The 17682-nt window shown below is 42.3% G+C and overlaps 1 protein-coding gene across 2 annotated transcripts in view; it reads left to right on the plus strand.

The window, feature by feature from the left end:
• Positions 1-2845: 2845 nt before the first annotated feature.
• DECR1 (2,4-dienoyl-CoA reductase 1) overlaps positions 2846-17682 on the plus strand; it is a 48223-nt gene continuing 33386 nt past the window's right edge. For both annotated transcript variants that reach the window (XM_077771252.1, XM_077771253.1), the window contains exon 1: positions 2846-2940. In XM_077771252.1, the coding sequence (XP_077627378.1) occupies positions 2890-2940 (51 nt within the window). In that variant the 5' untranslated portion in view covers positions 2846-2889. The remainder of the gene's footprint in view (positions 2941-17682) is intronic.

The raw sequence follows: 17682 nt of genomic DNA on the forward strand, positions 1-17682 counted from the left end.
TAACGTTCATGCCGTCTCATGCCTGCCAGCCTTCCTGTAAAACCACACTGTGGGCCACTGGACCGACTCTTGGGTAGACTCTAACGGCCTACACTGTCCCTCATTAGCTTGAAGAAGCCAGAATGGTCATCGTCCCTGTTCCTTAACAGCACTTACAGGCCCTATTCCAGGGGAAAAATAAATAGGGAAAAGGTTAACATTGGGCAGGGAGAGATAAGAGACCTTCAGGGAGGCAGGATGCAGCTACAGGTGAGGCTAAAGAAACTAATGGGGATCTCCCCTTATAAAATCCTTTATGGCCACCTTCCCTCCATTACCAAGGGCATGGGGGGGGGGAGCATCTAAATGGGATAGGCAATCTAACCCTAAGGCAACAGATACCGGCCCTCGGGTCTACCCTAACCACCTTACACCACTGGGTCAGGGAGCGATTACCTGTGAATCTGACCACAGACACTCACCCCTTTAAACCAGGAGATGCAATATGGATTAAAGAGTAGAAATGTCCAACCCCTAAAACCCCTCTGGAGGGGCCCATTCAGTGTCATTTTGCCCACGCCATTGCAGTAAAGGTAGCTGAAGTGGGTCCCTGGGTTCACTACGGCGCAGTGAAACATGCATCTCGAAACTGGGAGTGCATTCCTGATCCATCAGTGCCTTGCAAGCTGACCATACAGAGGAAGCGATCTGCACCTCCAGAGGCTCTGGGAGACGGTGGCCCTGCTTTAGTCACTCCTGAAGCTGACTGATCTATGCATGGCAGAAGCTTGAGGAATCAAAGGTCTGGTGAAACAAAAGACTGTCCTTATTTTCCATATGTTTCCTAATGTGAGGCACTGCTACGCCCTGTTTCTCACTATTACTCTGACTGTTGCTCTCTACCCTTTGCCATAGGATTGGCCTAGGCCACTGGAAATGTGGTGAGAGGTTTGTTAGCACTCACCTTCCTTTTGTGGATAGCATACTTTGTCGGTACCAACATGGGGAAACAATGGCCATAAAAGACTGGAAAATTAGATCCCCACAGACCGTATAGTAAAACAAAATACCCCAGTACTCCTACCAGGGTCTGGCTCCTCAAAAGCTCAATTATTGGGAAAAACTGTCTTGCCTGGTGGGGAAAAAGTTCATCATCATCTCTGTTAAAAACTTAACATGCCAAGGCCACATAATTTATTATTATTATTTTAATGTTTATTTCTGAGAGAGAGAGAGTGCGAGTATGCAAGGGGCAGAGACAGAGGAAGACACATAATTCGAATCAGGCTCCAGGCTCTGAGCTGTCAGCACAGACCCCGATGCGGGGCTCGAACTCACAAACTGTGAGACCTGGGCTGAAGTCGGACACTTAACCGACTGAGCCACCCAGGTGCCCCAAAATATTTTATAACTCAACTGCCTGGAAAACCCAATGGTGGGGGACTCTGGATCACCTCAAGACGGATCCCTACACGTTGTCTAACTTCTCTCATCTTTGAGAGGCCTGGGACATTGTCAACGCAGCATTTAATGGCGGGCCCCAGGTGGACTATACTAGGTATGTGGAAAGACAACCTATATAGTACTTCCCTCAGTTTGGTCAGGGTCATAGGTGCTGGAAACTATTCATCCATCTTTCTTCCTGTTCACATTTGCCAGAGTGAAACATTTGGGAGTCCAAGTTATGGGGACAGGGAGAGTCAAAACAAAACAAAACAAAACAAAAAAAGTGGCGTGCCTTACAAATGGACAATTAAAAAGATGATAAACGACCTCCTACGTGTATAATCCAATATTATGGCTCTGCCGCTTCGGCAGAGGATAGGTCGTGGGGCTACTGCACTCCCGTTTACATGCTAAACCTGCATAATTAGACTACCGCAGTNACAATCGCTTGGCCTTAAGTTACCTGCTTGCTTCTCACAGAGAAGTTTGTAAAAACTTTAACCTAAGCAACCGCTGCCTACAGACAAATAATGAAAAAAAAAAACACAGAGGAGAAAGAATTCCTCATGTCCCCGTCCAGACCAGGAACAGTTAAAACCCCAGGGAGTTATTTGGAAGATGGTTTTCAACTTTCAGGGTATTCAAAACGCTCATAAAAATTATCCTCCTAATTCTGGGAAGTTGCTTAATCCTACCTTGCTTGGCTCCCCTGGTTGTCTCCAGTCTCATTGAGAACATAATTAAAAAAAAAAAGACGGTCACTCATGTAATGTTTTGGATACAAACCTCTAAACCAAGATGACGCTCTTTGACCCAAAATAGAGGGGTCAGAGCAAGTGGGGGGGGGGGGGGGGGGGGGGNGGTCCCATCCCTAAGGAAAGAAAAAATAATCTCAAGGCAACCTGGCTATACTGGTTTCCGACAACAACCCTCAGGACCTTATAACATGAGCCCACTTAATCAGACTGCACGTTTATGTTACCATACATGGGAGACAAAGAAGTAAAGAATATATTAAAAACTACACCACGCGGCATTCAAATTTGCTTCCTGGAAAGAAAAGCCTTGGTGTCAGGACAAGAATCAACGCCACACCAAAAAGGGAGTAGAGCAGGGGAGGAGGGGCGTCAGGGGATCGGCCATCAACGCCGCCCAGCCCTGCTCCTACCCGTGCCGGCCCCACCTCTGCCCCTGTGTTGCGGACGAAATGACACAAGACACACACAAAAGACAGACACAACTCCGGCCAGAGGAACAATTCTACGCAAGCCCCTCTTGCGGTTTATTTTATACCTGGTAACTGGATACAAACTGAAATCTACAAGATGCATTCCTTTACCAATTAAGGGCAAGTAGCCAAACACATTTCAAGGACAGGGGGGAGCAAAGGGAGGAAGCGACCACAACATGTTTNGTCGGCCGCCAGCGCCCCCTGGGCCTCCAGTCCCAATCGGGAGGTCCAAGATGGCGCTGCTAGGCCGAGTCTTCCTTGCTCCGGGCCAAGGTCCTCGGAGGGTAAGGCGACGTCGGAGGGGCCGGCGGCCCGGTTCGCCCCCAGCAAGCGCCCCGCCTGAGCGAAGAGCCGGACCCCGGCGTGCGGGGAGCGAGGACAGGGTGTTCCGGGACGCGGGGGAGACGTGGGAGCCGTGGGACCCGGAGGGGAGGTGGTTGGAGTTAAGAAGGGACAAAGTCACATTTGCTGTCCGAGAAGGTCACGCTGTGATTCTCACAGTTTTCATGTACCTGAAAGTTTCAAAGTTGTGTGGAAATAGACTGGAAGACGTTGCACAGGTTGGCCCTTAGAGGAGGGAGAGGGACTGGGGCGGTGGGGATGTCCAGAGGGGAGCCCTGACCTTAAAAGAGACCTTGATTTATGAGGAGAAGCCTTTCCTGTGTTAGTTGTGCACATCAAACATTAATACAAACATACTCACATACAACTCTTTATGAAAAGGAAAAACACCAAGACTCCACTTCCTAGAGATAGAGCTGGGAGGTTGGCAACCTAGGCTGGCTTCCACCTCTATCTCCCCCGTGCTGTGGGAGAGACAGCTTGTTTGCTTGTGAACTTATATGTATGTTCATGGAACTCATAGTGGAAATAAAAAATGCAAGTGAAGGGGCGCCTGGGTGGCTCAGTTAAGTCTGATTTGGGTTCAGGTCATGATGTCAAGGTTCCTGGGGTCCAGCCCTGAATGGGGCTCCACACTGACAGAGGGAGCCTGCTTGGGACTCTCTCGCTCTTTCTCTCTCTCTCTCTCTCTCTCTGCCATCACCCCACTTGTGCTTGCTCTCTCAAAATAAATAAACGTGGGGGTAAATGCAAGTGAAGGCAGAGGATAAGAAGGAGAAAGGAAGACGAAAGCAAAGCAGTAGTAGGGTGCCTGGGTGCTTCTCTTGGTTGTGCGGGACTCTTGGTTTTGGCTCCGGTCAGGGTCTCAGGTTTGTGAGTCTGAGCCTTGATGAGTTGGAGCCTGCCTCAGGTCTGTGCTGACANCTCTCTCTCTCTCTTTCTCTCTCTCTCTCTCTCTCTCTGCCATTACCCCACTTGTGCTTGCTCTCTCAAAATAAATAAACGTGGGGGTAAATGCAAGTGAAGGCAGAGGATAAGAAGGAGAAAGGAAGACGAAAGCAAAGCAGTAGTAGGGTGCCTGGGTGCTTCTCTTGGTTGTGCGGGACTCTTGGTTTTGGCTCCGGTCAGGGTCTCAGGTTTGTGAGTCTGAGCCTTGATGAGTTGGAGCCTGCCTCAGGTCTGTGCTGACAGCTGCAGAGCCTGCTTGCGACTCTGTCTCCCTCTCTGTGTCCCTCTCTGCGCACTCTCTCTCTCTCTCTCTAAAAATAAATAAATACACATAAAAAAAACCCAAAAATACCAGTAGTATTCAAGAGAGCCCCTTCCACAACCAAATTAAAGAATCTTAATAAATTAAACCAAAAAGTTCAGTTTCCTTAGCTAGGTTCAAAAATTATTTTGCCAGCTGTGAAAAAACCTTTTTTAGTCCAATAGAATGGGCAGCCATGGCGGTTTTTTAACTTCTCATTTTAAACAGACAGTAATTTCAAATGTGAACACGAAGAAATGGCATGGTAAGTCTCTCAAGTAAGAGAACTTTTCTTTTAAAAAGTGATACTTGTTCAACACTAAAGTTTTGTTGATACTGTTTTCCTGTAAAGATTTTGGTTATAGATCATTGTGAAAGAAGCTTGTGTTTTTTGGACTCTTCTCAAAGAACTTTCTCTTCCTGCAACTCCGTGAGGGAGAAGAGTCTCCAGAGATTTTTTTCCCCCACAAATCCTTAGCCTGTAGTAATAAGGTCACACAGACTGTACCGCAGCTCTTCTGACACCATTAGACAATGAACTCATTTAAAAAGTAATTGTAATCTGACAATTTTGAAATTCTTCTGCCTTAAGAAAAATAGAAGTTTTGAGGATTGGCGTTCAGGGGCCAAGAGTGGCCCGTTTTGGTTGTGCTTCCTTTTCTTGGCACATGCAGGCTTGGGTTTAAATTCCTCCAAGGAGACCTCACATCTATGAAGTGAGTTGTTTGAGGGAACATCATGTTTTTGTGAGCAAATATTAGTTGTTACAATTAAAACCTAATGTGAGTAATTTTGTTACCAAGAACAAAGAGAAATGTTTCATCTGTGTCCTACTTGTGAAGTGTTAGTCTGAGTAACTAGTAGGCCTTGGTTCAACGCAACAAACCTTTATTGAGTAACTGGCTCTGTGCTGGCCCCAGGGTATGTCAAAGAAAATGACCTTTGCTCTCAAGCTGATTTCAGTTCTACTCAGGGAAACAGTCACACATTCAGCTGTTTATCAGGAAATGCTATTTAAGTGCCTGTTAAGTATTAGGCATTCTTTAGAGAGAGTTGGTTGAAAAGCTGTACCATCATTAAGTTTCATGTCTATTTTTCAAGCTAAGAGAGAATCCTGACTGGACATTGAATTCAGTTTTGTGGAACCAGATGAGTTTAAGAAAAGTGAATTGGAATAGACTAAGAAATACTAAAAAATACCAGAATTCAACTCATTTAGCAAGGTTAGGTTTACATTGTGAAACTTTTTAAAATTTTACCATTCTTCCTTTTGTAGATTGATTCTTAGATCTCTGAGATGCACCTTGCCATGCTTCCTTTCCTTTTGTTGTGTTAAAAAAATTTTTAATGTATATTTATTTTAGACCAAGAGAGCCAGTGGGGGAGGGAGGGGGAGGGAGGGAGAAAGAGAGAGAGAGAGAGAGAGAGAGAGAGAGAATGAATTCCAAGCTGGCTCTGTGCTACCAGCAAGGAACCCAATGTGAGGCTAGAACCCACCAACTGAGAGATCAGTGAGATCATGACCTGAGCCGTAACTGTGAGTCAGATGATTAACCTACTGAGCCACCCAGGTGTCCCCCTTTCCTTTTGTTTTTATCAAGAGTAGTAACTTTAGGATCTTTATGAAAATGGTACCTTACCAATATGAATTCAGGTAATCTAGTTTTAAAATAAAAGTAACACAAGACCCCAAAGTGGCCACCCAGGCATAACTAGGGTTGACATTGGTGAACATCATTCCAGGTGTCTGTGCCAGTAAAAATGATGGGTACATAGACATAATTTTGCTTGGATATATTACATTTGTTTTCCCCTTAGAACTAAATCAACATTGTTTTCATTGCCTTCTAGCACTAAATGTCAGGGGAAAATGTAAGGCCCGTGGATTTTTTTCCTTTTGCGTTTTGAGTTTTATTTGTTTTTGCTTGTTTTTATTTTTCCTATCTGGAGAGCTTAAGAAATCTTCCTGTACCCAATTTAAAATTCCATAGTATAAGTTGCTTAAAGGCAAGGATTTATATCTTGTTTACTGCTATATTTCTAGGCTAGTATAGAGTAAGCACACATAAATACTTGTTACAGGAGTGTGTATACTGTGTTGCATATAAAGGGTATTTCTTGTTATGCTTTATATAATATATAAATGTATGACAAATGATAATTTAGTAAGTCACACAAAACATCAGACTGAAAATGCAGGTGTGCTTTAGAATGTGCATATAAACAAAACAGTGTGTGCCTGGAGGAGGCAGGGAAGGCTTCATGGAGGAGGTGGCTCCCTGGGCTGACTTTTGAAGGAGTTGGAATATATGGGATCTCAAATGTGATCTAGACCTAAGGAATAGCATGTATGAAGAAGTGAGAAGTATCGCCTATTTCTAAACAACCAAACCAAACCAAACAGAAACAAAAACAAAGCTGGTTTAGTATTGTGGAATTTAAAATATGGGGTCAGAGAGAAGTGTATGGAGATGAGACCAGACAGGTTGCTGGGGCCAGGGCATGACAGATTGCTCATTTGCTATGTGCCAGGCACTGTACAGGGAATATGAGGATGAGAAAATGACCTGATTCCTGCTCTCAGGAAGCTTATAATCTAATGACATTATGCTATAATATGGTAAGTATTGTTATTAGTGTTCTTGATCTCAGAAGAGGTCAAAATAAAAAGCATCTTTCTTTTCCAGGTTGAAAAACAAGTGTAAAGACAGAGGCCAATGTATCACCTATTACTCTTCAGTGTGGGAGCCAAATGGCCCTGCTAACTGGACTTCCTGAACTAGGCAGACTTGCTGCCTCAGAGGGACAGTAGAATTGCTCTCTAAGGGCAGCTAACTCTCAAGAAGTGGAAGGTTTAAGGACTACTTATGCCCAGATAGTCTCACAATTTACCAGTCAGATAACCTATCTCTTTGGAGACAGGGAGACTAAATGTGTGGCGAGAAGCCGGGAGTTACACTACCTGAGCTCCCCTCCAGAAGGAAACATTAGGATTGGGGAGGAAGCATTTCCCACTCCCAGTGGGAGGAGTGTACAGTTTTATGGGAATATATTTTAGGGCACCCATTGAGGCTGAGACCTGAAGGATGCATAGGAGCTGATCAGGGAGAGAAATATGAGTAAGAAGGTTCTAGGTGGGAGAGTGGCTTGTGTGAAGGGCCAGGCTAAAGTGTATAGAAAGTAGGGAGGCAGGTGGTGAGAGGCAGGCTGCTGAGCAGCCAGTGGGCCACAGTAAGGAGTGAGAGCTTTGTCCTGGTGGTATGAGAATGGGGGTGAGAACAGAGGCACATAGTCAAATCCAGGCACTCATGTTTCCTTGGTGGCCTCAGCTAGGGAATGGCTATGGATGCAGAGAAACTCAAAATCAAGTGATATTTGGAGGGAAATTGAGAGGCCTTGGTGACAGGTTGATAGTGGGGGGTGAGAAATGAAGACTGGGCCATGTGGAGGAGGTGATATGGCACTGTCAGGATCGTGAGCAGGGAAGTGATATCATCAGATAAGACTTGAGTTAGGGAGACCAGAAATCCAAACAAAAGGGATAAGGGTCTGTACTAAAGGCAGCATTAGAGCTATTTAGGACTGAAATAAACTAGATTTTGTGGCTTGGATGTGTGGTATGGGATGAAGCCCAAATTTCTGTCTTTGGCCTGGAGCTAAGGGTAATGCCACTGAGAGAGGGCACTTTACCAGGGGGAGCTGATTACAGGGATGGAGATGAGAATGTTAATTCTGTCTGGAAATGTTAGGGAAGGCTTGGGAACGCTCAGAACTAGCTTTATGATGAATGTGGAGTGATGTGGGGATCAGTTTTGTGTAGATAGGGAGGTAGGAAATAGTTTATGTTTGGGGAGCCCTGGATATTTTGTTTTTCTTAGTGGAGTTTTCAGGGGGTTAAGGCAGAGGGAGAAGAGGCTGGAGAGATGGACAAGAGCCAGGTCACGAAAACTTGATATGCTGTGTGAAGCTAAGGAATCTGGACTTTATGCAGCTACCAGGAGGCATAGATAGATCTTAAGGTGAAAAGTACCGTGGGTAGGTTTGCAGTATTCTGGAGGGCAACATCACAGATGGGTTGGAAAGAGGAGACACTGGAGGCCAGAGACCAGGTAAGAGACGAGATAAAGGAGTCCTTTAGTTTTTGTGAGTGACAGCAGATACAGGCCTTTGAAGTCAGGCAGTAGATATAGAGGAAAGGTAACTGAGTGGGGAGGTGAAATACATGGGACTTGGAGATGGATTGGATATATCAAGCGAAGAGAAAGAGGACGTGAAGGACTCACTAGAGGGAGTCACATGGATGAATGGTGACCTCAGAGCTCAAATATGCACGTGAAGAAATTTCAAACGTCCTCCCGAAACTATACAGCTAATTTTGTGATATTAAAAAAATATGTAGATCTCCAAAGGTCATTACAAAGCATATCAAAAGAGGAGGGAATTCCTAAAGTTAGCCAGGGTTGTCTATAGTCCATATTAGAAGGCATTCCATCAAGGTTTGGCACCCCTTGGTTTTTAAAGGAAATTCCAGATAGTAAATGATCAATGTTATCAGTTGTCTTATGCTGTTGTCATCCTGAGGTGATTCATCTGAGATCAGAAACGTCTGGGTAAATATAAGTAAGGCAAGAGTAAGGGGATAACTATACTTTGGTCTCTTCCAGTCTGGGGAAACTTCCACACTGCATTGCAACAGTGGTAAAACTGTAGGCTTTTACAGTTGTTGAATGATGTTGCCATTTTCATTTAGCCCTGAATTGGTTTTTAGGCTCCCACACTCTTATTTTCAACTTCAGGTTAAGTATGCTCACCTGAATGTTCCACAGGTATGCAGGTATGACGTTTCCAGTACAGAACTCATTGTCTTCAGTCCTCCAGCGTGGGTCTTCCATGCCAGTCCAGGCATTTCTAGCAGCATCTGACAAATAGCCATGTAAACTGGAAAACTCACTCATCTTCAGCTCTCCCTTTCTTGCTCACCACTTCCAGCTGGTTGGCTTCTGAGCTCAGGCTAATCTACATGTTAAATGTGTGTGGAAAATGTTGTCTTTATTTCTGCTGCCCTCCTTGTTTCTCACCTAGGCTTAGAGTTCGGTCTTAACACTTTCTAAAACACAAAGGCGATGCAAAGAGTAACAGACTACTGAGGTAAAGGGAGAGAGGTGGAGAAGTTGCAGCTGAATCTTTTCAGGAAAGTGATCTTTGCAGGAAAGTGGCGGATCTCTTTATCTGCCTTTAGTGAAATAGGTCAAGTGCTGAGGTTGGGCTTTGAGGCCAGAAATAATTGGACCAGACAATATTAGGTACAGTGATAATTTATTACACCCTCATTTTCTGGGACGTTTTCTACCAGCAAGTAATTTCACTGCTAACGTCCTACCCCTTTTGATGATGGCATCCATGTCTAAGCCATCGTCACCTCTTGTTTGCCTGCTGTTGAAGCATCGTCGCTGTTCCCAACGTTGCCTCCTACATTCTTTTCCAAGATAGCAGGCAGAACACTATAGAGCAGTGCTCTAAACACGTATGACAGACCCTGTCAATCCTCTGCTCAGAAGTTTGGAGATGTTTTCCAGTGGACTCAGAGTGAAAGCATAGTCCACGTAGTGTGGTGGACTCAGCCTGCGTGATGCAGCCTCTTTTGCCTGACTGACCTCACCTCCTGTCCCTCCCACCCTCCCTCCTTCCACTCCAGCCACACGGGCCCTCTGAACCCTCATCAGTTAGCTAGGCACGCTGCCTTCTCAGGGCCCTTGCACTAACTCTTGCCACTGTGGCACTCATTCCTGAGTGCCTGAAAGAACTGAAATGTTCATCAGTGCCTCCTGAAAGAACTATGGCACTCATTCCATCACCGTTTGTAGGTCTTTGCTCAAATTTACCTCAGTGAGACCTTCTCTGACCATTCTATTTTTTTTTAATGTTTTATTTATTTCTAGGAGAGAGAGAGAGAGAGAGCGTGAACAGGGGAGGGTCAGAGAGAGAGGGTGTCACAGACTGAAACAGGCTCCAGGCTCTGAGCTGGCAGTCAGCACAGAGCCCGACGCGGGGCTCGAACCCACGAACCGCGAGATCATGACCTAAGCGAAAGTCGGACGCTTAACCGACTAAGCCACCCAGGTGCCCCTCTGACCATTCTATTTAAAACAGCAACACTCTTCCTCTATTCTATGTCTTATTTTTTTCCTATAGCGTGTATTAGCTTATAACATACTATATATATTATTTAATTTATTTATCCTCCTCCCTGCAAAGATAATCTCTCAAGGTAGACTACTGTATCTATTTTTGTTCACTGCTGTATTACTCTTTCCTAGAATGGTGCCTAGGGCATAGGAGATGCTCCATAAAAACTTGCTGAAACTAAGTAAATGAGTTAACTCTATACCAAATCATAGTATCATGTTTATCTCTAATACATTTTTTTCATATAAGCAAATTCCCATATCAAAACAAAACCTTTTGAAAAGTAGGGGTTCTATTTTTTTTGTCTCAAAAAAATGATAGCCAGGATGTGTAGGTGGCTAAGTTGGTTAAACGTCTGACTCTTGATTTTGGCTCAGGTCTTGATATCACCATCATAAGATGAAGCCCCGTGTTGGGCTCTGTGCTGGTCATGGAGCCTGTGTAAGATTTTCTCTCACCCTCTCCCTCTACCCCTTCCCTACTTGTGCACTGGAGCTTTCTCTCTCTCTCTCAATAAACAAACAAACAAATAAATGTAGTCATGTTAGTTTTGGCTACTGTGATGGGGGTCAATGAGATTACTCCAATGAGAGGAGAGTGAAGACCCCAGTTTGAAAATATCAAATTGCCTGCTCATTTATCTCCTTAGTTTCATCTCCCTTTGTTGTGTAGTCTTGGTGAAGCATCTGTTTGGTCCACATCTATCTGCCAGCAGGTAAGAACTGTAATAAAAATGGGAAGTACACCCTGGAGCACAGAGCAGCTACTTTTTCAAGGCCTCATGTTCATTGCTGTGAGATGTATCATTACTTAAAAATGTAATTTCTGTCTTGCTGCTGGCACCAACTGCATACTTCAGCCTAGCCACTGCAGCTTGGAGTCCAGCTAACTTCCTTTTGTATTTGCTCAGCCTTGCCTTCAAGTTGCTGTGGCAACGAGATCTGTGTTCTGCAGTTGCTTAGATCAGTAGCCTCTGTGCAGTGCCCTGCTTTAAGTTCAGGAGAAGAGAGAGGTACTCAAGCAAACCACACACGCACAGAGCTCAGGTGTAACATGGCCTGTGGCAAGCCACGGGTGTGGGCAGAGTTTGGGCTCTTCAATTCTTTTATGGTTTGTAGGGTTGCTTTTGGATTAGTGGGTAGGACAATTCTTCATTCTGCTGGACTATCTTTTTGTATAGGAGTATCAACTAGAGCATCCTGCCCAGCCTTGTTTTTCCACATGTTTCCAGCTAAGACCCAGGTCCCCTGTGCTGAAGTGGCAGTGGTGTGGACATTGAAAATAATGCATGCAAGGCACACATATGTGCCTTCTAGCAACTGGACAAAATAAACCAGGAAGTAGTTACAGGAGGCTTAACTGTATGCACAGACTATTGAGTTGTGTTGGGAATGCAGAATTACACATTTTCCAAAGTCATCCTTTGAAAAATAAGATTGTCACGTCTTTACCAAGCTAACATTTTAATATGACAGTCAAGGCCCAGTCTGCAAAGCTCTTATCCTGTGAACTGCAGTTGGGATCAATTTGTTCTTAAAAAAAAATCATTCAAAGTTGACCTAAATCAGCAGTACCTCATGTTGTACTTAGAAACTCCAAAAAAATTAGGGTGTTGTTTCATTTTCTTTATAAGTATAGCTCACACTTAAGTGTGGAATATACAGTATACTTTATTAAAAATTTTTTTATGTTTCTTTTTGTTTTGAGAAAGGGAGAGAGCATGAGCAAGGGATGGGGCAGACAGAGAGGGAGAGAAAGAATCCCAAGCAGGCTCCGCACTGTCAGCACAGAGCCTGATGCAGGAACTGTGAGATCATGACTGAGATGAAATCAAGAGTTGGAAGTTTAACTGACTATTTACACTTAAATAGCGCTGAACATACACTAGTGTTCTTCTTGCTGTAACTTTGTTTCCCTCTATACCCTTTTTATATTGTGTCCTTGCATATATGATCTGATATTGTATTAACTATTTCTAATAAAAAATTAATTTATGAACATACTAAACACTCAACAGTACAAAAGGATATGCAATGACTGTACAAAAAGTCCCTCTCCAAGAGATTAATGCTATGAATAGTTTCTTGTGGATCCTTCCAACAATTTTTGTTTATATACCAACATCTGTATGAGATATTTTCGTTAAAGAAACCACACAAATGAGAGCATTTTATTTATATTTCCCTACGTCGGATTTTCCCCTTAACACAATGCCTCTCATTGTTGGTACTCAATAAATTTGTTGAGTGATTGAATAACAATATATTGTTATTGGAATAGAATATATTCTATTAAAAGATACACAGTATTGTGTTATATGGATATGCCCTAATTAGTTGAGCATCCCCTTTGGAAATGCAGATAGATTGTTTTCTAGTCTTTCTGATTACAAACAATGCTTCAATAAATATGTTTGGCACTTCTGAATGCCCTGCATTTCTGAGTCCCTAAAAGTGAATTTTGAGATATGCTTGTCAACTTTTGCAAAAAGCCAGCTGGGGTTTTGATAGGAATTGCATTGAATCTGTAGATCAATTTAGGCAGTACTACCATCTTAACAAAATTAAGTTTTTCAATCCATGAACACAGGATGTCTTTTTTATTTATTTAGTTCCTCTTTAATTTCTTAATGGTGTATAAAGTTTTTAATTTATAAATCTCGTACTTTTATTAAATTTATTAGTAAGAATTTTATTCTTTTTGATGTGATTGTAAATAGAATTGTTAAGTTCATTTTGATCTTAGTGTTTATCTTTCAACATAGCTTCTCCCTCCCACCCAAAAGAGAGAATTTATCTGTTGGAATAATTCCTAAATGAGTTGCTGGGTTAAAGGTTATGTGTAGTTTAGTCAACATTTTGATATGTGTTGTCAGATGGTCTTCCAAAGAAGTTGGCCCAGTTCATTTCAACAGATTGTAAGAGTGACTTTAATAAGATATGTTTTAGTATTATGTATGATATTTTGAACCTAACCAATCTTGTGAGAGAAAAATGATACCTTCTTTGTTTAATTACATCACTTGGTTATAATAAGTATGGTTGTATATATTTTTTGCATGTGGGCTAAGGTCTTTGTCCAGTTTTTCCATTTGCAAATAATTTGTTCATACTCATACATCAGTAGATTTGGATTAATATTTAACGTGGCATAATTTAGAGTCATTGGAATGACTGTTTCAACTTGATGAAACACATGGCAGAGACCTGGATTGTATCTATAGCTGCATAAGATTCTACTTGTCTTCTCTCATGTACTTTGGATGGCATTGGACCCAGTGACCCTGGCCACTAAAACAAGCATTTACTGAATGCCCAACTGGTGTTAGAAATCCTATTATAATGGGGAGCCTGGCTGGCTCAGTTGGTTAAGCATCTGGCTCTTTGTTTCAGCTCAGGTCATGATCTCATGGTTTCTGAGATAGAGCCCTGCGTTGAGTAGTGCTCTGCCCTGACAGAGCAGAGCCTGCTTGGAATTGTCTTTGCCCCTTCCCATTGCTCTCTCCCTCCCTCTCCCTCTCTCTCCCTACACATACACTCTCTCTCTCTCTCTCTCTCTCTCTCTCTCTCTCTGCCCCTCTCCTTGTGCATTCCCTCTCTCTTTCAATTAAATAAATAAACTTAAAAAAATTATTCCTTAAAAAAAAAAGACACCCTATTATAGTAATGAATGGAGACTGTTCTTTCTTTCTGGGTGCTCACAGTCTGGTGTGGAAGACTAAGATCCTGATGGAGGGAGAGACTCATTTGGCCCATTTTTAATAGACAGACGTGTTTAAAAGTGTCAGCAGTTTTTGACACTTTGGCTTGGTTTTGAAGGCTGATTAAGAAAGAAGTGCATAGCTTAGGTAAGTGAGAAATCAGGAGCAAAGATTAGAAGGTGAAAGTTCTTGGCAAGTTTCAGGAATGCTGAGGGGTTGGTGAGCATAGAATTAACCTCTGAGTGGTAGAACTAATAAGAAGTAGGGCTAGGAAGGTAGGTTGAGGCCATATTGTCCAACTTGAATGGTACAGTAAAGAATTTAATTTTTGTATTTTCAACTCTAGAGAACATCTGTGCTTTTGAGGTATGGGATTTTAATGCAGGGGGCCCTGTCAATTAGTAATGGTGACAATGATAGTGAGATAACTAAGCTAAGAGGTATTTAAATATGACCTTCTTTAGCCCCAAAACTTCTGTGTGGGGGTCTGTTATTATAGGATTTTTACAGATTTGGAACTGGATTTTCTTTTTTTTTAATTTTCTTTTTATTAAAAAAAATTTTTTAAATGTTTTTATTTCTGAGAGAGAGAGACAGAGAGACAGAGAGACAGAGAGACAGAGAGACAGAGACAGCGACAGCACAAGCAGGGGAGGATCAGAGAGAGAGAGAGGGAGACACGGAATCTGAAACAGGCTCCAGGCTCTGAGCTGGCTGTCAGCACAGAGCCTAACATGGGGCTTGAACCCACAAACTGTGAAATCATGACCTGAGCCGGGGTTGGCTGCTTAACGTCTGAGCCACCCAGGAGCCCCAGGAACTGGATTTTCTTAACAGTGTACCTAAGACATTAAACAATTAACTTTTACAGAAGATTGTTTTATATGAAACTTCAGAAACTTCTCTTTGGTTCAAAAAAGAACAAAGAAAAAAGAAAAAACATGTTTCCTCTTTCTATTTTGTATTCGTTTCTTGGGTTTTATTTAGACTAGGAATCATGCACTCAGGTGCCTCAAGTTCTGGCAGGCCCTATAAATGACAGTTGTTGCACAACTGGAAAGGGTTTACTTTGTGTGAGCAGGGATTGGGCAGAGCTCAGGCCTTGTCTCAAGTGGTCTTAACTCAGCCTTATTGGAAACTGGACCTCACTGTTGGTAGAGCTTCTGATTTTTATCTGAATTCATTCAGTATCTAAATACTGGCTCAAAAATTTTAAAACATTGGGGGACACCTGGGTCCTCAATCGGTTTAGCATCTGACTTCAGCTCAGGTCATGATCTCACAGTTCTTGAGTTCAAGCCCCACGTAGGGCTCTGTGCCAACAGCTCAGAGACTGGAGCCTGCTTTGGATTCTGTGTCTCCCTCTCCCTGCCCCTCTCGCACTCACATTCACTCTGTCTCTCTCTTAAAAAGTAAATAAACATAGGGGCGCCTGGGTGGCTCAGTCGGTTAAGCTTCCGACTTTGGCTCAGGTCATGATCTCAAGGTTTGTGGGTTCGAGCCCCGCGTCGGGCTCTGTGCTGACAGCTAGCTCAGAGCCTGGAGCCTGTTTCAGATTGTGTGTCTCCCTCTCTCTCTGACCCTCCCCTGCTCATGCTGTCTCTCTCTCAGAAATAAATAAAACATTAAAAAAAAGTAAATAAACGTAGAAAAAATTTTTTAAAACATTGGGCAGGCCTAATAAAATATCTGATCTAGGATCACCAATCCACCTATGTTGTAGGTGTTTATTCTAGACAGTTGAGACTAGTCAAAATACATAGGGAATTTAAGACTAAATCTCACTGCTATACAGTCCTCATCCTCTGGGGAGGAGACAGTCAAGACTGTTAAAGAATTGCCATTCTGAGAATTAGAAGTAAAATCACTTTTCCGGAGTTTAGATGCTATCATTTAGGACCACATGAGGGAGATAGATATTGTTTATATGATGTGGGAGAGTTGTGAGTATAGAGGCAGATAATAACTGATTTGTTTTTTGAGATTGTAGAACTTCTAATTCTTTTTTATTTATTTGTTTATTTTTTTAATGTTTTATGTATCTATGAAAGAGAGAGAGAGGGCAGTGTGAGCAGGGGAGGGTCAGAGAGAGAGGGAGATACAGAATGTGAAGCAGGCTCCAGGCTCTAAACTGGCTGTCAGCACAGAGCCTGACACGGGGATCGAACCCACTAACTGCGAGATCATGACCTGAGCTGAAGTCGGACGCTTAGCTGACTGAGCCACCCAGCCGCCCCAGAACTTCTAATTCTAAAAAGTAAATTTTTTTTTTTCCAAAATGGAAGATGTGAGAGGGTTGTAAGAATTTAGTTTTTAAAGATATCCAGAGAACTCAGTCTTGATATGAAAGGTATTATTTCTATTTCAAAAATAACTTATTTCTAGAAAAAGCACAGAGCAAGATTTGAAAACTTAAAAGTCTATTTTGTATCTACTTTTTATGACTCAAAAAGAAATGGTCAAGGGTGCCTGAGTGGCTCAGTCAGTTAAGCTTCTGACTTGGGCTCAGGTCTTGATCTCACAGTTCGTGAGTTCGAGCCCCATGTCAGGCTCTGTGCTGACAGCTCAGAGCCTGGAGCCTGCTTCAGATTCTGAGCCTCTCCCACTCACACCCTGTCTCTCTCTCAAAAAATAAATAAATATTAAAAAATATTTTTAAAAATGACCAAAATGCTGTTTCAGGTTACTCAGAATCCTTTCTTGTAGAAATAGGAGACTAAATACAACATGATTCTGTGAGATCTGTTCATCTCAATGTGTCTTAGTATTGAAATGAACAGCTTGTTTGTAGGCACATAGATGGCTTGAATTTAATATTCAGCGTATATGCTATGTATTATCAGAAGGTAATGTGAGTTAAATAGCATATCAATTTCTTCACTTTTGGTCTGGTGGGAAAGATCAGTGTTGATTAATCAAATAAAATACAGCAGGTAAGCCTTGTGTTAAGTAGTAACCTGATATGTTATAGACACTTATTAGGGACTGTTAATCAAACTGATTATTTTTACCTCAATATTCTTCTACCATTTGGCAGAAGTTGAGAAAATGTTGTAAGATAAGTAAAAGAATGGTTATATGCAAATATTTTGCATAATTTATCTTTTGTAAAGCACCACATCAGATTTCCTATACAAATCAACACCAAATAAATAAAAAATTCATTTCAGAGCCTTTGGAAAATTAAAACACAGTTTTTTCATTATCCGTGAGTAATGACAAACTCCCCAGCCTACTTGTGCAAATTTCCTATTCCATCATCTTAATGTAATATTCCTGGAGGCAGTGGCAGCCTTAGGTAAAACTGCCATTTATGTAGAGACGGATTATTGTAGGTTGCTTGGATTATTATGCTCTGGCAAAAGGATACAAAAAGAAAGCACTTTGTCAACATGAAGCTAAAGGATATACAATGACCAGCATGGAGCATAATCAGATTTATAAATTTATCTTCACCAATTATTTTATACATATTTTCAAATTTTGTGTTTCAGTAGCATGTTTTTCCTGATTATAAAAGCAAATCATACTTATTGAAAAGACAAAAAT

This window comes from Crocuta crocuta, unplaced genomic scaffold (assembly GCF_008692635.1).
Source record: "Crocuta crocuta isolate KB4526 unplaced genomic scaffold, BGI_CrCroc_1.0 scaffold235, whole genome shotgun sequence".
In the NCBI taxonomy this organism is placed as follows: Eukaryota; Metazoa; Chordata; class Mammalia; order Carnivora; family Hyaenidae; genus Crocuta; species Crocuta crocuta.